The sequence below is a fragment of the Helicoverpa armigera genome, chromosome 20 (assembly GCF_030705265.1).
Source record: "Helicoverpa armigera isolate CAAS_96S chromosome 20, ASM3070526v1, whole genome shotgun sequence".
Classification (NCBI taxonomy): domain Eukaryota; kingdom Metazoa; phylum Arthropoda; class Insecta; order Lepidoptera; family Noctuidae; genus Helicoverpa; species Helicoverpa armigera.
In genome coordinates, this window is record NC_087139.1 from 9462501 (window position 1) to 9486063 (window position 23563).

General features: G+C 34.9%; 2 protein-coding genes across 2 annotated transcripts in view; one reads left to right on the plus strand and one right to left on the minus strand.

Annotated features, from left to right (window-relative positions):
* Positions 1-23563, plus strand: part of LOC110381946 (alanine--tRNA ligase, mitochondrial) — a 317119-nt gene that overhangs the window by 130802 nt on the left and 162754 nt on the right. The gene's annotated exons all lie outside the window — the stretch shown is intronic.
* LOC126054854 (uncharacterized) lies at positions 20434-23273 on the minus strand. Its single transcript, XM_064039872.1, has 3 exons — positions 22743-23273; positions 21890-22114; positions 20434-21468 (listed from the first exon to the last, which is right to left on the minus strand). Exons 1-3 carry the CDS (start codon positions 22857-22859, stop codon positions 20434-20436), a joined length of 1377 nt encoding a protein of 458 aa, XP_063895942.1. The 5' UTR covers positions 22860-23273.

Here is a 23563-nt window from a genome sequence, read left to right on the forward strand (position 1 = left end):
TTTTGGCTATGTAATTAAAAAAAGCTTTATTTTAGTTATCAGAAGTAAACGGATTGCAAAATACTTGGAGATCAGGTTGGTAGTGATTATTTTTGCAAAAGTAGCACCTCGCTTACACGCTCGCAAATTCCTCTTACGTCGCGAGAATTATTTTGATAATCACTAATTTTCTACTTTAAAACAGGTTACTAAAAACTTTATAGGAGGGTTCCTAAAACACTGTTTCTTAAAAAAATATGATAATTATTATTGCAAAATTGCCAAGCATCTTCGGAATGCCATAATAATCGCGGAAGCTAGCAGTCAACTGTTTTTCCCTTCCTACAACATAATTATATATTTTTTTCATTCTTGTCATTCTAAAAAGGAATGATTCGAACGAATGAAACCTAATTTCAATAGTAATGAAGATGTGGTATTAATATATTCACCGTACGACATATCCTGTCGTGTATCGATACTAAGTTATACATGTTTTGCGGATATAAATTATATTTTACCTTTTTTATATTCGACCTTTTTATAGCTAAGTATCTTCACACCAAAGAGACGGGTACTAAAAAGGTTTGTTATGTGAATGAATTATTTTTTTGCGGGTTAATTAGTTCATTCACGCGTGGATAGATTGTTTTGTCTTCTGTCTAATGAAGTAGAATGAGTTAGAGCCAGCCTTCTGGCTACATTCTGGCTTTTGACTACCCGTAGCGATAGCCAAAGGTGCGTTTATGACAGCCGAGACCTAACATTTTAACGTGCTATACGAGACACGGAAGTACCTACTCGTCATGATTTGACGGTCACCCATCCATGAAAGGCCCGTTGCTTAACCTAATTCATCGACCGATACGGCTGTTGCTTAGCAACGATCTCCTCAAAAGGTGAACCGATGTCAATTCACCCATTACCGCTAAGTTCATCGGAAAGTTTTCACAATGTCAAACTGTAAAATGCATCCATTGTTCAAGATGCACCCAGCACCTATAACCATCGGACAATGACATCTATAACTTTCTATCCTGAATATCGTTAAATATTTAAATGATACTCATTTCATTGTACAACGCATGACGGATGACCAAGAAATGCACTTTCAAACAAATATTATAATAAACTTATAGAATCACAATGAGTAATAACGATAGTTTGACAGTAAAAGTCGCCATTGCGATGTGACAGTAAGGTGCAGTCCGCCATCTTGAAAGTTAAGCTTGGCGGGAAATTAGCGGATATTGTGTTACGTAATTTTAATAGTCTTTGCTTATGATGTAGGAAGTTTGATAGATTCTATTGAAAGTTCTAAGCTCTTGTTTCTGTTCTCTAAAATCACGCTAATATTGTAAACATCAAAGTTTGGCTTGACGATGATTTTTTCCTCATTTATGCAAAAACTAATCTGTAGCAAGAACATATTTCTTTAAAAAAACCATCAACAACAACATTACAATTCCTCCATATTCTAGGCAAAGCTAAGCAGTCTCGTTATTTCCTTGAATAAGCTTAACTTAGGAACTAGGTACTAGTCTAATTTGAAAAAATATTTCAATGTTACAAACTTAGCGTATTTATTGAAGAAAGCTATACATTACGTTTAATTCCTGTATATGTAGTGTAGTACCTATAATAAATAGTTCATACACCACACAGGCCACTGCTGAAACCTCTGGCGATAGCTAATACCTAATCGATTGACACAAGCAAAATAGCTATCCAAAACCATCACATAAACTATCATAAAACCTACCAGTATTGCTCGTCTTAAGCGTTGTCTAGTTAGATTTTATTTAACTTTTTTTGTCACGCACACACATGCAATACGACTTGTTGCTATTTTTCCAGATACCAATCGACATTTCCTTTTTATTATCTACTATGTAAAAGCTATTTGGGAGAATTTGTAAATGGCCTTCAAGTGTCATATTATTTCTCTCCTATCGTTTCTTCTAGCTCAATTTTTTTGAAAATGTTTAAATAAAATAACAAAAACAGAAGCATCTACCATAAAAGTATTCATATAAACTTTCTCACATTACATACATACATACATACATAAGAAGCATTAGTTACCCACGGTCGGTAAAAGGTGTTATATTAGACATAACTCGCACAGGTGAAGTGGTAGCCACCTGTATTATTTTATGACCCATAAAAGAGTTTGTAAAGGCTATCTCTGATCCGCTATGGTTCCACGGTGAAAAAAAAATGTCTTTTTTTTGTTAATGTGTATGTATTTTGGTGGATAACTTGAAAGTACTGAAGGTATTTTGATGGGGAGTAGGAGTTAATAGTTAGATAGTTCCTATTTAATTAATAGTTGTGAATAAATAAGTAGCAGTTGTGACAAACCAACTTAAATTAAAACATGTTCCGTATGTTCTCTTTTAATCAACAAATATCAACTACACAGATAATTAATTAACTACATTAAAAACTTCACGGTGAAACAAGAAAAAACTGTACAATTATGTTAAAATAGGTTCGTTGACAAAACAAAATGCTAATTCCATCAAAAAGGTGTTTGTTACGACCGCAATATGTCCAAAACCCGATCGGATAGATAAACGACAACAAAATTAATGGGAATTCGTTATTTTGACGTGAACATTTCGTCAAATTGACGCACGCCAAATGAAAAAATACCATCGATCCGCCATTTTTGAATTTCAAATTTGACATTGGTATGCTCGTGCAGCATTTATGGGATCGTTACAAAAATCGGTAGCTCCCGTTGATTTAATTTCATTGTTATCTTTAATCACAGAAGTTCGAAAACTCTAAGAAATAAACCAGCCGATATAACTTCATTAAAGACCCGACAAAATGCAAATCTTTTTTCTAAAAAAGAAAACTTTAATGATGTTTAATTTTTATTTGTACAGCAAACAAAAGGCCGTTAGTGTCTTTCGATTAGATTTCGACGTCTGAAAGAGCAATTTAAATATTAATTTACTCGGTAATATTTTAACAAAATGGCGGCAGGCTAAAATGGCCGACGGTTTAGTTAATTAGCACGGAGTTTTTATTGCGTTATTGTTGTATTAACCAAGGTAGATTGCTTGCTTTGTCTTCGAACCGTAAACTTAATATTATGTCTGAATTTAGAGATTTTCTTTTGATTTATTTTCTGTCTTTCAAAGCTTTCCAGTTTATTGAAGGAGGTTGTATAACAGTTTTCGTTTTAAGAAGTTTCTAATACGCGTTTGTTTCGTTTATGGATCGTGAAGAGCGGACACGAGCTTATCACGTAGTCTATGGCTTGTATCCTGTTTAGCTAATTACGACAACTTGAAGAAGAGTAATTAAGTTGAATTGTCTATACATAGAGTTAAGATGTATGGGCGATTGTCTTCGAACGTGTACACTTCATTATTAAATTGGATGTGAAGGAAACGATATTTTTAGTTTTATCTATAGTTAGACAAGAATTCTAACTGTACTCATACAAAACCTACATATTTAGAGGCGTTAAATTCACACACAGCCTAACGTCTTATACAAGACATGAATTTAAGCTCAATATCAGTCTAGCCTCTGCCCAAGTACATTGGGGTCAGCTTTCAGTCTAACTGTATGCAGTAAAGTACCAGTGTTTTACATGGAGCGACTGTCTATCGGACCTCTTCAACCCAGTTACCCTTTTAATAATGAATGCTGCAGATGTTGAAATAACAGACAGGGTACACCAATTTAACATGCTTTCTGAAATTGACAAATACTGACCGAAATTCTACGTGCTTTCCGAAGCATAGAACCTTAGAATAAAGAATATGAAAATAAATATTTTTTTTATTAATTAATTGACCGCCCCGCCAAGTTACGTTAACCAATTGACTTTTTAGGGCATCTAACTATGTGTTCCTATTTGAACTATGGAGGTCTTTCGCAAATGGTCTTTCTTTTATCTTTTTTTATGGGAAATCATCAAATGACTCCCACTTACTGTAAGTGCAACATGAAGGAATGTCGGACTCTTACTAACTGAAACCCACCATGTTCCTTCTTAAGCCCTTTATGTACCATGGACGTGGTAACTCGCGCGAACAATCCCACAGCTCCGGCAGATAAATGGGATGTCTTAGGTATATGTACTGAAATAATTTTTCTATCCACTAGTTTCTGAGATATACCGAAACATAGTTATCCAATACTTGCCCTATAATAAAGAAATCACTACAGTTCACAGTCCATGTATATCTAAATGCTTATTTTAACGTCAATTTCGTTCTGTTATTTACTTTAACCTATATTTAATTAGTTTAGTTAGCTTTCCTTGAATGTTTTCATCTGCTTAATATCGGTAAGAATAGTTTAAAGGTAAAATTCATAATAATTCCGGTTTTAATTCAAGTATCTAAAATACTCATTCATGAAATTGTGAAAACAAGCGCATTAGCACCTAGTAGGTAAATAACCAACCTCTCAAGTATGAGTGTAGGTTCGTCACTTCGTCAGTCAAGCACCCATGCAACTTTTCTAAGTTTGTATGTACTTTCTAAGTATATATCGGACACCCATGACTGCGTTTCAGGCCCAAACTTGAGGTCCCGGCTGTCATTGAACATCTTTGGCAGTCGTTACGGGTAGTCAGAAGCCAGTAAGTCTTACTAACCACTCTTACCGAGGGGGATTAGGTTACCCAGGTAACTGGGTTGAGAAAGTAAGATAGGCCAATAGACTGGAAGCCAACCCCAACATAGTTGTGAAAAGGCTCGGCAGATGATGATGATAAACACCACACTACATCTTTTAGAGTTTCATGATAGCATAATTCAGTGAAAGCCCTGTCTAAGATTGTCGACACATCCACCTCAACAATGTCATTTCAAAAGCCACGCGACTGGAAAGTGCCAGATTAATGAAGACGTCATTTTCCCTTTGTTTTCCAACAACAGTAATTAGGTGCACTAATTATCTTTCTTCAGCAGATAGGCTCAACGTTTTATGTAGTTTTTGTTTCATTGTCTTTTGTTTTCACAGTTCATGGGACGATACTATTATGGTAGGCGTACCTACGTTTTGTATACGGCAGCTGTCGTATATTAGGACGTGTTTGAAATCGTTATCATATATGCCCAGTAACTATTTCTTTGTCTAGAATTCTTTGACTATTTAATCGTTTAAAATTAATGATTCAAATTGTTGATTGATAAACACCGAATTTTGTTACGTACCTAAATTGCATTAAGTTGTCTAAAAGGTCTAAACCACAAAATTGTTGGTCAACTTTCTAACTCGTGTCAACTCTCTAATGTTAAGGTTAAACTTACAACACTTATCCTAATCCTAAGGGTATCAATAATAATTGCCAACAAAAACATAATTACATACAATCCTGATCTAAATAACAATAATTCCTTGACACTTGACGAGGTACCGCCCGCTGGTCCATATGTCCAACTATTTCAAATTTTCAAATGAAATAAAAAAAAACCGATCCGCATATGACGCCTTCTAAATCCGAAATTCCCTCCAAAACCGATCTCACGCTGTGAGGAGAAAAAAAAATATTCTCTCTGCTTCGTTCTTTTTTCGAATACACATTTTTTTTTCTAACCATTGTCACGGTTGGATGGTTAGAGGCTCTGCTCGAAGGAGTATTTATTTGAATGTTATGTGAATCAATTTGCGAATTTAGGTAGGAAAAGATTGTCAGAAATATGACTGGTTATGCGTGAGTAATGCGAGAGGTTTTTAACTGGCGGAAGTGGGTTTAATGAATCATCGGAGCTTTTAATCAATTAGGTTCGAAAGGCAAATGATAAGCTGTTAATCCATTGAGATAACATTAAAATTATCAGCGCTAACTAATGAATAAAACTGAATAAATTAGGGCATGTGAAAATAACATGGTGTTACTCAAAAGTTGTTCACTTGAGCCATTTTGTGATGCTCATACCTTTCCTATTGTGGACTTTAAAACTTGGGCAAAAACACACAATACCTCTTTTTACACCTGCGTACCACTAGACTCTTTATTAACAAGATTTTGAACATCCCATTGTCGCTAACACTTTCTATGTTCGAAATTTGAAATTCGAAAATCTTTTTTTTTTACAATACAGTTTGGACATTTCGCTTGAGTTATCGCCGGCCAGTTCTGTTAAAAGGTTTATGGTTTTTTTTTCTTTCATAAACGTCAGTGTGCCGGTCGGATTTGACGTGGGTGAGCGCGGTTATAATTGCTGCACAGATTGGGATGCATCTTTTCGTAATTTTGTGGATATGTCCCAGATTTTGAGGATGAGATTAATTTAACTTAAAGCTTTAGGACTTAGAAAATAAAACTTAAATTCAATCTTACAAAAATGCTTGAAAATGGCTGTACAGCTGGAAGAATCCGTAATTGAAATAATATTTTAAGGAAAATGAGGCACATAAGGAACCAGTTTTCTGGTCAGACTTGAATGCCTTTAGCACACTAATTTGGCCAAAATACAAAGCAACATTCAATTACGTACTTCGAATACCAACTATCAAATCATTAAAAATGATATCCAAAATAACTTTAAAAAATCAGAATACGAATAACAACAACAATTTCTGTCCTGTATTTTCAAAAAGCATGGAGTCCCCACCGCCAGGTAGTTCGAACCGAGGATTTGGTAATATATGGATAATTATAAGACGGCTTAACGTGGAATTTTTGTCAAAGTTTATCGTCATTTTGATAGAGGTTACGACTTTTATATCATTCACCTTATTGAGGCGGTAGCCCTGTTTGAGCCTACATTTCATATTTAATATTTTATTTCTTATTAAAATTGGGAAAATTATGTCTAGGAAACGAATAATGGGGTTGACTAATTACGTTGTTAATAGCTTATCTGTAAGAAGATTTTTTTTTAATTTTAGAAAAAAAAAATAAGCGTTGATGTCTTTGGTACGGATTCTAAAATCAAACATTACATAAATAAAAAAATAATAACCGATTTCAAAAATCGAATACCTATAGACTAAACTGACAAAAAAGTATAATAACAAGGAGGATTATGGGTCCCCCACCCGACTCGATCCGTAGTCCAATAGCGACTCGATTAGTCTTGCTAGATTATTTAAAACATGTTGTTAATACGAATCGATCGTAAAATTTGTGAAGAAACTCCTTTGATTGGCCATTACTTTTAATAGCTAATATTTTATTACGTTTTTATGGCTAATAGGCTATATTAACGTGGCCATAACTGCTTAATAAGACTTCAAATGTCTAGTAATCTATTCTACTACACCTGTAGAGCTAATTAAAAGTTTGATTCTGTATTTTAATTTAATATCTGCCTTTTTAAATGTCGATCGCCATTACTATTTTAACGATACGTTGACATACGCGTCATAAAAATAGGTGTTCGATTTTCGAAAATAATGTTTATTAGTTTCTATTTGAACTGTTGACAATTATTGTCGTGATGTTGAAAATTGAAATCGATTTTTGAATGTCAGTATTTGAATGGAGCTTCTAATTTTAGTTTGAGTTTTGCTCGTTGAGAAAGGGCCTTATTATTATTTATTTATTTATTTACGCCTGTTTTTGTGTATTGAGTTACTTTATTATGTAAAGTTTTCAAATGATAGATATGCTAAATTCAGTTACGGTTTTTTCAGAATATCGTAGCGGTTTTAGGTAAGTTGATCGATCAATCTTTTCCTTTTTCTTTTACAACTGCATATGGATAAAAATAATATTTATAGTATATGTTTGTATACGAGTAGGTACTAGTACCTAAGCTTCTCAGGTTACGCTGTAGGCTAGTTATCTGCAATCTAGACAAGACTCAATATAGTTAACATAGGAGCGTCTAGAATAACTTGTAATATATCTGTTATGCTGAATCGCTTGACGATTTAATGTTACCTAAAGTGTTTCGCTTCATTTGAAGAAGGTTTAGAAAGCATATCTTAGTAAGGATGTAAATGGAAGATTTCAATAAAACTTAAACCTTAGCTTCTTATTAACCTTAGCCGGGTAATAAGAATCAAAGTTCAGTCACTCATATATGTATTTTATATAAAAACCAGCTAGAGGCTTACTGACAATAGAATATTAGAACGTTGTATGTAAATCTGTCCTAAAAGTCTTAAAATGCCTACTTTTTCTTACCGGGTAGGTATTAATATAGCTCTAATCGACTTTAAAATCACTAAAACAAACAGTTTTACCTATAAGTATCTAGTACCTACTAACCGAAACCTTTTCACATTAAGAACTTATCTATCACCAGTAATCCAAAGTCTTCAATCAAAAAGATTGACCTCTAAGTCACATTTGAAAAAAGAACACGTTCCATTCGAAGTTTAAATTCGAAGATGGAACGCATTTTGCGGCCGGCGGGCGGCGCGCACGCACTATCGTTCATCAGATTCTGATGACCTCTGAACTATGCCCAACAGTGGGTCTAGGAACGGTTATAAAGAGTATACGATACGTAATTAATAAAAAAGGGTATAAAAAACTGTTATGAGATAAAAGAAAATATAAGTTTTAGTGTATGTGTAACTTGAAGTTACACAGATTTTTATCAGCATAATCAGCAATCATGGAGCTGAAAAGAACGCAGTTATTTATGAATTGGATGTCTGAAGTTTTCTACTCACTTAAAAGGCTTTTGATGAAAGTACGCCTATCTTTTTGTTGCATTTAACTCTAAAACTTACCACAAAGTATCACTAAACTTTCAAGAATCAAATTCCAACAAAGCAAAAACTTGAACAAACAAAAAAGCCAAGTGTGAAAACTAAACGAATCTGACAGTTCGGCATCAAACAGCCCGCCATTACATCGTTCCATAGACAAAAAAATCCAAAATGGCTGCGTCATCGCAATCAATCACCTTTGGACGATTATATTAATTTTGTAATGCTATTATTTGACTAAGCTGGTTACAATGGCGGTTGTCCAAAAGATTTAGGCTGACGTGTCAATTATACTATCTATTATTAAGTTTAAAGACAGCGGTAATACTTAATGATTGTTTAATATTTTGGAGGGGAAAATTGTGTCTGTACATGATATGCGGTTTTGTTTGTGGTTTGGGGTTAAGAACTTACTTAGCCATTATGTTTGAGATATTAATATGTCTGAATTACGGTACATATTGTCACTGTTATGGTATAGCCAAGCTTATTTTCAAAGAATTTTGATTCCAATCTTTCGGCCAAGTCCAATAGTCGGCCTAGTACTGGCCGAATACCTGGTGTTTGTTATGTGCGTGCCACTATTCATCTTCATACTGATTTATGAGCTCAAACAAACTTTTGGCCGACAAAAAGCTTGCAGTGTTGGTTTTCAAAATGCTGACCTTTGAAGGGTTGTAGCAGTATCTAGGTTGATCTGATTCTCTTGATCCAGATGTCAAGAGGCAGGCCTTGTAATTCTGTGGCTATGCATGATATAGTCTCTCTAGAGTCCCAAATAGATCATATTTTATTTAAAAAAATTAAGATAGGATAGTTGATATCAAAATTGCACAAATTAAGTGTCTACGTAAACATACGGAAATAAAAGACTCAAAATACGTTGGGAAATCATACCTACTCCAATTTCAAAGAGTCTTTTATCATTTGAAGTGTAAAGAACTCGGTGATTCTGACAGTTACAATGAGAATCTACCAAAATACTACATGCTACTTACCTACCACCACCTTAATACTATCTACTGTAAGCTTAGAGCATCCAGACGCCGGAACCGCCTTGGGCAGAAAGCTAGAGCGTAAAAGTCTGTCAGTTTAGGCGCAGAAGGCGAGTCAATTCAATTAATAGCTATAGCCAAAAATATAAATAAAGTTGATTCTAATTGTCCATGCCAAAAGTAGCTTCTTATGGAGAAGAATGGGCAAGAAATTCCATGAGTAGTAGCTCACATGCATTTTTTATCTACACTAGCTTCTGCCAGCGGTTTCACCCGCATCCCGTGGGTACCTCTGCACGAACCCAGATAAAAAGTAGCCTATAGCCTTCCTCGATAAATGGGATATCTAAGACTGAAAGAATTTTTCAAATCGGACCAGTAGTTCTTGAGATTAGCGCATTCAAGCAAACAAACAAACATACAAACTCTTCAGCTTTATAATATAAGTATAGAGATTGACAAACACAAGCCTGAACTTGACGTTGATAAACAATACACGAGAGAAGGCCTTTAACGGCATTTCCAGCTGTTGAAATGCTCTAAGATTGCTGGCTATTCTCTCTTAAAATCGTTGTGAGACCAACAAAGCGTACATAAATGGTATGATTATGTAGATACAGCTAATGTTCAACGACCCGTGTTTGTTACACGGCCTTTTGAGACATTAGAATGTACTCAAAGTCACATAGAAATACAATTTTGACTTACTTTCACAACCTGGGTATATTATTGTAATGTTAGTAGGTATATTATTCATCATATGCCTAGCCTTTTCCCAACTATATTGGGGTCGGCTTCCAGTCTAATCGCATGCCGCTGAGTACCAGTGCTTTACAAGGAATACTGCCTATCTGACCTCCTCAACCCAGATACCTGGGCAACCCAATACTCTTTGGTTAGACTGGTTTTCAGACTTACTGGCTTCTGACTAAGACTGTTAGTATATAAAGAAGTATGTAACATTGACATAATTTTATTTCCAACTTCTTTTTTATTACAACCTTAACCGCCATCTTACTTTACATTGTACACCCAAATGTACGATAAACACGAAATATTATACATAAAACAATTAGATTATATTTAAATTGTAGCCACGCACACAACGGCACCATATATTTAGCATAATTAGTAGAAAAAGCAAGAACGGCCGAAAGGCGAGGCTTGTAAGTTGAAGGGGGCGGAGCTTCTTACTCGCGGGAAACAGAGGCCATGCATATTTACATTTAAAAAAAAGAACACCAAACTGTGTTAAAATTAATTTGTAGCCTATTTTTTTTTTAAAGATAGAATGGTTACAAAAATAGAATTAAGATATTCGGATTTTGAAATGTTACGCTACGCAATAAAATTGGTATTGGTTTTAGTATGGTAATGCGTTTATGAAAATAATATAATTATTTTATAAAGAAATCATGATTTCAAAAATAGTATTACGAATTCTTATTTTGAAATGATAGCGTTAATAAAAATAATTAAATGCAGATTAAAATTAAGTCACATTTTATTAAAATCCGACTTAATTTAAAACGTTATTTTATTAATACATTCTTACACCACCTAAAATCTTTAGAACGAAACACGACTGCCTCAAATGCCAAGGAAAGGTCTACCAAAAAAACGAATTCCTAATTTAAATCCATGATATTTGGAAGTCGCAAAAGAAGCCATATGGCTTCAAGTGAGCAAAAAGTCGCCGTCAATCGTCGGCGACGACTTTCGCAGTTCATAAATGTTGTTCTTTCAAAATATTGGCATAGACACCAAGGGTCGGAGGGCGAAACAGCAAAAAGTATGCACAAAAAAGTCTAGACTTTTTCAAGAGCTATGCGTTTGGCTGGATTGGGATTGTCAAAGTTTTAAGAAGAATATAATTTTATGTAGGTAGATATAGATACTAATATTATAAAGTTAAGAAGTTTGTTATTTAAGGAATCACAGGGCCGATTTGAGATTTTTGTGTTAGCTAGCTGATATATTTAGACCGGCTTAGATTTAGAGTAATTTTAAGAAGCCCAAAATACTAAAATCTCTAAATACCAGTCGCACCTTTGCTTTTCAGCCTATCTTCCATTGAAAATCTATATTACCTACTTCTGTTTGTAGGAATGGTATCATTATATGTACCTATCTACAAAATCTACTCATGTATTTACGTATTTCTAGTCAATACATCGCCTTGGCTACACCACACATGTACCAATTAGGTATCTTTTGTCTCTATAAGGTCAACTGGATAGACCGTCTTTTGTGCAAAAATCATTGAGTCACTTAATGCTGAATCATCAAGTCCTGATTCCATATGCCCTTACAAATACATACTTATAGGTGCTTACAAACGATTATACATAGAAATATCAACTTCAAGACATAATTACTTCTATGGTTGCCGTAGACTACAAACTTTTAGTCGGCTGATAGTTTGACTCCAGTACTTAATCAATAAGAAGATGTATGGCAACGCACATTACCTATGACAATCAGGTATCGATCGAATAAAAAGTTTGGTATGAGCCTTCTGAAATACGCCTAGTTATTTTGCTACGTAAAATAAAAGCCTTTTGACTTGCGACATTTGATTAGGTTAGGTACCTTCAAGCTGAAACTCAAAATGATTTATTCAAACATGACTTCACAACAGCACATTTTGAATGTCAAAATTTACAGAAGCAGTCCCCAAAACGCCCACTCTTCACCACTTCCTATGTGTTATTGCTGGGAAGAAGTAGTGGCGCAACAAACTCCCCAGCTCAATTGTTAACCGATAGTTGGCCGACTATTTAGTCTACAATCTGCGCAAGTTTATACTTACCTACTTATTCTTGATGGTCAACAATCCAATAAATACATGGATTTCTTAAGATTACAATAAATAAATAAATAATTGCGAAATGGCTCGTGCCTTGAGCCGAAGGTTAGACGTACAACCTTAGAAGATTTATTACAATTATAAATAATTATAGACGTTTTTGTCAGCCATTGTGATTGTGTGGTAAACGTCATAGTTTTACCTAGAAGCTGGTGAATTCGTAACGCGGTTTTGTGATCTTGGACTGATAGGATATTGATGCAAACATGTGTTTTGTTTGTATGATGAAATGGACACAGATTTTCATTGCATGATTAAAATCGAAATCATTTAATCAAACTAGCTGAAAGAAAATTGGCACTTTTTGAACGTTAAAAAAACACCAAACGCTAGCCTTTTTCTAAATATACCTATAGGGGTCGGCTTCCTGGCTTCTGACCACTCGATACGACCAAAAATTTTCAAAAGACAGCCTGGAACCAAAACGCCCGAAAATGTACATAGCAACTATTTTACTTATAACTTCCTTCCGCGATTGGTTTCGCCCGCTTTCCGTTGTTATTGCTATAATGTTAAAATAACTTTTCAATCCTCCTTTTAATTCTTATCACTTAGATTAAAAATATGTCATATCTATACGCTTGTCCTGAAACTATTTTCTGAAACGGACTTCAAAAACTTTGAAAACATCTGCATTTTCATGGTTTTCAAGTGGTTTCATCTTGAAATGAAGAGTTCTTACAATGTTTTGGTCCAAAGCCCTTCAAAGCTGTTGGCTTAGAACGGTTTTACCAATCGCTCAGTAGCGAACGAAATATTCAAGCAAAATAAACAACATTTCTATACAATTCTACAGCATATATACTTAAAATGTATTTAAAAAACAAACTACAAGTTTTATAAAAATATGAAGTGTAATTTAAGTGATAAAAACAATTTTATATCTATAAAAATTAGTGCTATGAAAAAGAAGTCAGTTTATCTACTTACCAAACATTAACTGCGCAAATAAAGTGTCAAAACAATGTAATTTTCAATTAATAGTGTGTTTCGAAAACTTAAGTGTACTTTATAATATTAATTTTCACCTTTTCATACTAAAATTAAGTGGCGTGTCATTTTAAAAGATTAAATAAATAGAATTAATGGTTTATTAGCGCGTCCAATATGGCCGTCGTCTTTGCAACAATTTTTATAATCCGTTTAGTTATTTTTTTATTGCTTTAGTGATGTTATTTTGAGAAGATTATGGTGTTAAAAGTAAGTAATAGGATTAGTGTTATTTTTGTTACTTTATTTTTATTGTGGGATGTAAGTAAGGCTAAGTTTTTCATGCGGGTATCGAGCCTTCTTGGGCACGAATTTTTTTTCACCGTTAGTTTTGTATTGTAGATATGCTCTTTTTTTATTTGCCGGATTTATTGGCCCTTTTGGGCTCTGTTAAACTGCTCGAAGTCTTAAAACTGTCTAGTTTTGTAGTTCTAGGTGTGACACAACCAAATGTTTTTTTTATTTTTCCTGTAAGAAAACCGACCGCACAAATGAGCTATTAAAATAACATAAAAAATCCATCTTTCAGGGAATTATGAGTCAACTAGAAATACGAGATGGTTGCTTAATTTTATTAGGGAGGAAAATAATATAATTTTGTCTATGAATACCAACTAAAAAAAGGTTTTATTACAAAAATGACAAGTGGCCTCACCGCCGACACAAAAGAGGTGGTCAGTAGTAAAATTCTAAGTTGACTTTTACGATAGCTGTCAAAAAGATACATTTAGAAAAAAACTATTTCCTAATACGAACTACTCTTATATTATATTCTATAAAAGCACAATTTTATAGCCAAATTATAAAAAAATAATTTCAAAAAATTAACCCGCCTCCTAATTACAACAAAACAACGTGGAGCAATTATTTTTCCAAAAAATCATAACTATTTTACGATGTGAACGTGAAATAACGACATTATTATAATAATTATGATTTTTATGACGTAAATAATCGTTTATTTATGAGTTTGAAAGAGTCACAAAAATTTTATGACGCGTTTAAGTGTCCGTAGAGAAATAAAATGGCGCTAGATGCTTATCGATCGAGTTTATACTATTTTATTATTGATTAAATACGGTTAAAACGAGGGGTTTCATAATAATACGATTATTATCCATATAGCCTAGCGTTTTCCCAACTATATTGGGGTCGGCTTCCAGTCTAACCCGATGCAGCTGAGTACCAGTGTTTTACAAGGATCGACTGCCTATCTGACCTCTATTAAAATAAAAAATATGTGTAGGTAAGTTATAGATTCAAATCAGTATTTTTTACGTGAAGGATTAACATTTTATACCTACACAAACAAATCAGATTTTTATATCTAATTATTAGTTTCATAGTGTGTGAGCAATTCTGTCAGTCTCTGTTTTTCTAAGAATTGAAATCAGTCCTTGATGTTCAGTGAATAATTTGAGTGAGTTATGACGCACATACTGACACCCGCACATCTCTGTAGGTCATCGCGAAATATTTGTATCATGCGGGAATAGATAGTTACGTTATCTATGGCTTAACCTAGATGCTACTTACACAGTCTGCCTAGTCTTTTCCCAGCTATGTTGGGGTCGGCTTCTAGTGTAACAGGATGCAGCTGAGTACCAGTGTTTTACATGGAGCGACTGCCTGTCTCTTGAACCCAATCTTACGCAACCCGATGTTCCTTTGTAAGGCTGGTTGTCAGCCTTTCTGGGTTCTGACTACTCATAATGACTGCCAAAGATGCTTTCCGAAACACCGCCACTGAAATCTAGATTCAAATCAAAATTAAATACATAGGTAGGTACATAAGAACCTACATAGGAGTAAAATTCAGTAACCACTATAATTTAATTCGGCTAAAACTCGACTCTTAAATGTAAATTTGCTGATTCGATTCCAGGACAAGACCTACTTTTTAAGTATACCTTAAACATGACATAATTGAAGGAAACCTGAACTAAGCCAGTGCAAATTCAGTGTAGGACTGAAAAATTGCAAATTTTATCAATGTACAAAAATTAAGCGATGATTGAATTGATTACAAGGAAAAAGAAATCCCGAACAAAACCAATTTAAACAGTAACTTATGTACCTTTCTTCTTACAAGTCATTATCGTAATACAATATGATCCTCAGACCAATATTGTTATCATAACTCTGGAAGAATCATTTGTTACGCACTACGAATCAAAGAGGTCAAGCGACGAGTTTTTAATTAAAAACGAACTGAATTTCGGTCGTTTATGATAATGAGACTTATTTTGAATGGTTTCTAAAAAAATAATGTAAAACTGTATAAGATATTTAGGATTTTCCTGCCGGTTATCCTTCGTAGGATATGTTACTTAGAAAATACAATGTTTGGGGTTAGACGGCTAACAAAAGGTTAATCTATTAAGATTACCTATAAATGAGAAAGTTTGTTAAAAAGATAGGTATAGATCTCCATTATTTATTTATAATGGCTTATCAAACGAGATACATACGGACAATCTTAAAAATATGAAAAACAACAGTTAGTGCATGCTCTTAGTTTTTCTTATTAGTCTTGCCTCCATCCCTTTTATAAAGGGTTTTTGCAACATGTCTTCTTCCAAATCCTTTATCACACACGTACCTAACATTCAATGTAGGTATCCTTCGTACCTATGTAGGTATTTATTTATTTATTTACACACAACCTTACATCTACCCTTACAGGACTTGCCTAATGCGGCAGATGGTTTCTTATTAATTTATTCTAGACTAAACTAAAAACACATACATAACAAATCAACACATACAAACTTAACTAGATTCGTAGCTTACCACCCTATAAGCGACTACACACTACTACAACTATTATTTAAACATATATAATATTTATTTAATTTGATCAACATCGGAATCTAGATTAGGTACTTATTACAAGTCGAAAAACACAAGAAAACTTGACCCAAATATTACACAAAAATATTTCCCACAATCCTACATAACATCCTTTCATACATAAATCACTATCGAATCAAAATAACTAAGTACCTATTTCAAATAAAGGAAATATAAATACATTACACTACATAAGACTATTTTTCTACGTCCGTACATGTAAAACAAACCGGGTGCGAATACTAGTTAATTTGCGATCCAATAAACCGGTCAAAACGTCTGCCGACTTAGAATTCACTAATAAACACTATAAGCTTGATGTTAAATAAAAATAATAAACCATAAATACATTGTAGTCGATGGTATTTCAAATATCGTGTGTTTTGTGCGCCTGCGATTCGGTTGTGAGGAAAACCATGGCGTTGAGTTTTGAGCTAAATATCTGCTTGCTATTGAACGTACTGGTAGTCTGAAATATAATTTTACATGGGCACTATTACATATAGAGGTATATACTTTGTATTTGTAGTGGCTATGCTGGTAGTTTGGTAAATCCAGTACATAGGTAGATATATAGTCTAAGAATGGTTTGTACGGAAAAATGTGGTCCAACTCTTTCATATTTCATTGCGGCCTGCATCGCGGTTTCGAACCTTTTTAAAATATGTATTGTAAAATCTACTTATGTAGGTAAATAACTATGTAAATAAAGCTTTCTCACTGTTCTCGCTAAAACCTTTCAAAATTATTTCTAACCTCACTAAACAAGCCTAGCGATATTGGATCACACATAGACAGCAAACTATTTTTATTATAACTTACTGTCCCGATCTTTTTTCATGAAAGTGAAAAATCGGACATCTAAGTATGTTTTATAATTTCCATTAATGTTAATGGGGAAGACGTTAAAGCTATTTTAACAAGTGAGAAATATAAGTAAATTAAATTAAAATTACAGGCAGGTAGGATCCTACTCAGATAATTTCTTTTTTCAAACTTCAGTCAGGACATCTTCAGAGACTATACTCAAAATATAACATTTTATGAATACACATATATTTATTAAAAATACAATAATTATGTTTTCAGTGTCCTAAAGTTAGATGGAAGAAGGTATTATAAATACAATGCAACTAACTAGAAATAACCTTAGGTTTAGCCTCGCGAATAATAGTATATATTTATAGTCAACATACTCACCGTATTTTAAAAATACATGTACAATTTAACATCATTATGTGGTAAACCAGAAAAATTGTGTTTATGTAGGTATATATAAAAGTGTATAAGGTGTTTTTAATGGACACTTACAAGACGAATAATTAAATTATAATATGCAGACTTAACACTTAAATGTGTGGGATTTAATTATGATTTTTAATTAGTACCTACCACTATAATGTAGCTAGCTTATAATGCGAGTAATAAAATCTTTACCTATCTTCGAAATAGAATTAGTTTTACAGCTTTATTAGTAGTGTCAAAAAAATACATTTAACTTTAACATCTATTTAAGTACAATAAGTGTAATTAAAATTAATGACGTGAAAAGTTAAAACTGCCGACGAAAAGTTTCGTTTAGTTCCGCTACTCGATACTAGATGGCGTTGGTTGTACGTTTGAGTAACACTTGAAATTTCTGTGCGGCGAGTTCGTAGGCTTTCGATTTAGAATGAATAATATTTTATTTCATATTTGTTGCTTGCAGAAAGTATAAATTCTTATAAATTCCATTATTATTAATATGTGAATTGTTAATAGTAAAAGGAAGGTCGATTTATCAATGCCGAGTAGATTTATTGTTAATTTTATACTCATTGTCCAAGTCACATACCTAAACATAAATACCTATAATTAAATGTAATATCAATAATAATCCTTATATGACTTTAACATTATCGTAGCTACAGGCAAAATACCTCATAATGCCTATGAACACTTTAACGAGTTAAAGTTTCGTACATAGGTACGGCGGTAGTAAATGGCTGACATTATTTTGCCGATAGAAACATAGAAAAATCTAACATTTTGAACTTAACACATGATGCTTAATATAAAACACGAGCAATTAGTCTCAGTTTTAAACAAAAGAGCGATATATAATTAGGTGTGTCTTTTACCTGAGCATATATATATTTTTTCTGCTTTCTATTGCAATCAGTTCCAATACTATTGTGTACAAAGGAGAAGGGAATGGCTCCATAGGTTCCTGGGCCCAGGTGTTAACTGAATCAAAGTAGCCTTATTTGTAAGAGGATATAATAACAAGGCTTCACTAAAAATTTGGTGAATTTTGGCTACCCAGAAACCAAGTTATCTGAATTATAGTAAAAGTTAGGTTATATTATAACATTGTATTTTTTATGTAATTTGCGAAATACTTCTGAATCACTTCGGTTGTGTAATGGTTTTATGCATGAAGCATGTGAAAGCCTAACCTGTTAGATCTTCGAGACATCACCCTACGCAGCGGCAACCGGCGCGTGCCCTGGACTTTGGCCGCGTTTCCACTGACGCGGAGCTGGGCGGAGAGGAGCGGAGAAGAGCGGTGAAAAGTGGTCAGTGTTTCCACTGAAGCGGAGCTGGGCGGAGAGGAGCGCAGCTGAGCGGAGAGGAGCGATGAAGAGCGGTGAGTGGTCAGTGAGCGGAGCAGAGCGGAGTGGAGCATGCTTTTGGAATCGCGCATTTTTACAGACACACTGCACGCGAGTCACGCACCCCGCTCCGCACCGCTCCGTACCGCCCCGCTGTCCTCCGCTCTGCACCCCAATGCTCGCTGTCCTCCGCTCTGCACCGCCTCGATGTATGAATATTCGCTCAGCTCTGCTCCACCCCGCTCGTACTGTTTCCATTGAAGCGGAGCGGAGATTTCAAGCATAATCATTGGTCAATTTGTGCACCGCTAAGCTCCTCTCCGCCCAGCTCCGCGTCAGTGGAAACGCGGCCTTTCGCTATAGTCGAAGACAAGTTTCTACTTGCAATTTCCTGTAACCTATAAGCAGCAGGAACCAACCTTTTAAAACTAAAAAGGGAGAAGGAAGTAAAATAAAACACCAATATACTTAATAATTAAACATGTATTATCATTCATCTTCAATTATTATTAGAATGTCATCTAAAAATTGTGCAGGGGGTACGATATTTTCTTGGAATCTTGCCCAACTGAGATACCATATAATGCACATTACATGGGCACAGCAGCCTACAGTTCTTCTACCTACAATACAATTACAATAATATGATAATATTGAATCTCGTCCTCTTCGACAGCTATCAACTAAAATATAAACAAAATATGTTTTGCGACTTATATGGCGGGATTGTATTCGGCCTCGCAATAACCAAGAAGTATTTGAAGCTGACAGCTGTCGAAGAAGGCTGCTGCTTACCTCCTGCACACTTCTATTATAAACCCATCATTTCCCCGCAAATGTTCACCAAAATAGGACCGTGCCTGCTTTAATTGATATGTACCTAAGCATACAAGAATTAATTCATCATATGACAACTGGGAAAATCATTTAAATTATCATTATGAATAGTTATTGTTTCAAAATCAGCCCTACGTCTATTATATTGGTTGTTAACAATAAAATCACCTAATATGTTATGTCTATTCATATTTAAATTAATCTGATTAATGATAGCCCCACAGTCTATTCTATCGGTTATGGGAGGGTGAAACCTATTTATGAGAGCAGCAGCCACCTTAAAATCTCTTATTAAACTTCTTGAGGCTGTATTAAAATAACATTGCCTGAATAATTTGAAATCTCTTTTAAACCTACCGTTCACAATCTCAACGACCCAACGGCAAATGGTGACTGCCCTCGATTTGTTTGCGTCAAGTGTTGACAGCTGTGTTTCACCCTGCGCCAAAGTAGCAGGCACGTATGTCCTATATCCACATTGGTTTAACAAAGGTAATGAATCTCGAAACCCTATCCAGTATAAATACATCACCATTTTGGAAAAAATCCTGGAGTGGGTTTCCACTTAAAAATTCATGTCTCATTATATCTGAGTCTGACGTGGTAGCTGGATAGGGGCCCAAAACATCAATGATGTAACCATCTGTGCACACCATTAAAAAAGGTTTGGTTAAGTTCCTATATTTATGCAAACTGTATGTTTTTTGATATAAATAATTAGAGCTTTTTCAATATAACAGTAAGTTCCATCAAATATAGCGATGGGCCTAGAATCTCCTTCAAATAAAGCACTAGGAATGGCTAAGTTCCTTTCTTTTATTTGTTCTCTAGTGATGTGTTCTAAACCTAAGTGCCGAGGCACAAAATGTTCAGTTAATATGTCACGGGCTTGACACAGCCACTTGGCTAAAGTTTTCTTAGATGTTTTAAATAATGTTGCTAATCTTTCATTTGAGTCCCCACTTCTTAATTTGATAAGATAGGCTGCTAAAACTGAAGAACTATTACGAATTTCTATCAATTGTGGAACCTCATCAAATAATTGACGGAACTGAACTTTAGTAAACCCGATCCAGGTATGCACAACATGGTCGTCCATATTATCAATATTTTCAAAATTCAAAAACCTTTCTTTTGGGGTTTCTTTTAGTGTAAACATATCTTGGATATGTCTTGCAGTAAATGTTTGTAAATAATTACTCCTTAAACTATCAAGGAAGTCCCATGCCTCAATTACTAAATGTATATCACAAAGTCGATTATTTTGTGGTACATAATATTTATGCTCATTAAGCAACATTTTTCTCGTTGCTAGAGGAACTCTATATCGTTCAGTTCTCTGGCAACCTTCTATGAAGCACCGTCGCTCTGTTTCAACTGCCCGCATATAATCTGGCAATACAATTGTTGGTTCAGGGTGCTGTTGTACTGGTTCCACAATTGGGGCACTTGGTGAATGTAGTTCCACTGAGGGTTCATGCACATCATCATTACCTTGGTTTTGTTCTGGTTGAATGGAAACATTCTCAGGTTCGTGTAGAATGTTGTCATGATTTTCATCCAATTGTCCAACAGAAACACCAACTGATGATTGGGCTGGCGGTGGGTTACTTTGTGAGGAAGTCGAAGGACCTGTACTCATATGAACAGCAGCTCTGTCTGCTAATATCCAACAGGAATGGCATATACGACTTGCCTCGTCCACCTTCAAAAAAATAAAAATTCACTATTATACTATAATACAGTAGTCCAGATAGTAATAAAAAAAAATAACCCTAACCTAACCTGTGTCGGGTGCCCTTGTCTTTCAGTTAAGTGTTTTATTTTTATGATTTAGTGCTAGTTTTAAATCATGTTAGCTTTACAAATAAATGTTTTATTATTTTAACTAGCTGAACCTCACGGTTTCACTAGCATCTTTGTTTACTGCTCCGCTGCTATTGGATGTAGCGTAATGTTATGTAACCATTCTCAATAAATAGGCTATCTAACAGACAAGATTTTTAAAGTCGGACTAGTAGATTCTGAGATTAGTGCGTTGAACGCACCAAACAAACTCTTTCACTTTATAATATTAGTATAGATATAGTTTAAATAATTTAAAATATAATACTAAACTATCTTACCGTTTGTGGTAGAATCCACTCTCTAATCACATTATATATCGCAGATTCACGAGCAGAATCATTACGAAGAAGGTGGTTGAACCGCCGGGCTAAGAGTGAACGACCACAGCGGAGACATACGCTTGAATGGCCAACTTGGGTTGGTGCATCAATCGCACGTCTTCCAAGAACCACATCTTGGGCCAAGTCCCAACATGCTTGGCATACAACGTTCTCACTGGTTACCTGAAATAACATAACCATTTAAATCTTGTTCAACCCCTAGTGCATGTTCAATAATGTCGATGTCACAACCGAGACCGAAATTGATTTATCGGGACTCGAGGGTGACCTTCACTTTTTTTATAAGAGAAATGATCAAACTCCACATTCCACAGATTAAAATATATGTCTATTTAAAGGCACAGCGGGCGCGGCGCGGCGGGACGGACGGCGACGCGACGCTGAGCAGTTGTAATGTACTAGATACTATGGACGACTTCACACAGAGCGATAGTTACCGTCGCGACGAGCGGGACGGCTCTGTGTGAAGTCGTAGTCGTCTAGATACTATGGACGACTTCACACAGAGCCGCCCCGCTCGACGCGACGGTAACTGTCGCTCTAGTACATTACAACTGCTCAGCGTCGCGTCGCCGTCCCGTCCGCCGCCCGCCCGCTGTAGACCATTACAACTGCTCAGCGTCGCGTCGCCGTCCCGTCCCGCCGCGCCGCTCCGCTGTGTGCAGAGACCTTAAGCTAACTAATTGACTATTGATCTAATATAATACTGTCCAATAAACCGATAGATATGAAGTTAAAATGGCTTGCTAAAAGCACGATTTGAATATGTAAAAAATGGGTAAAAACTTACAGGCTGAGATGCACGCCACTGACGAATAACTGTTAAAATCGCCTCATCCTCCAAGACTTTTCTTCCAATAGAATTACTGCGACCAAGCGCAATCGTACAATTCATACAGCGATCCATGTCGTCGATATCCAATCGATAGGCGTAACAGTTGTCCAAAATCGAGAGCCAGGTAATTCAGAGTAGCAAGATCCGTCGAAAAGCCAAGGTCGTGGGTTTAAATAGTAAAACCAGGAAAATATGTGCGCACTCAGAATGAAAGAAAACAAACGAGTGCATCTGTCAGTCAGTGACAGACGCATGCCACCAACAAGTGTTGCCGGAATAAAAATACAGTAGATTACTAGTAATTCAGGCATTTCAGGCATTATTTAATCGATTATTTAGTCTTATTATCTTAATTTAAGTTTTCTCTCTTCCTGGGTAGAATCCTGGTACCATATTTTGTGATTTTATTTAAAAAAATGTAACGGTTTTTTTAATACATATTTCAGGTAGTTAACTGCTGGGCCCAGAAGTCCCCTTCTCCTTTGATCTGTGATGTTAAGCATAATTTAAAAACATTTATAAACTAAAGATACTATGTGAAACTGAATACAAAAATTGTATAAAGTACCTACTAAAAGGTTTAAACTAAGCAACTATTTTACTGATAGAAATCTGTCATATTTAAAAAAAAAAAAATACACGTCCATTTGGGTTTCTGCATTTTGAATAGAAATAAGTACAATTCTATAATCATATGTTTATACCTATCATTAAAATTGGTACAAAAAATATAAACTGTATGTTAATGGCAATTAAATGCATCGTTTTATTGCAGT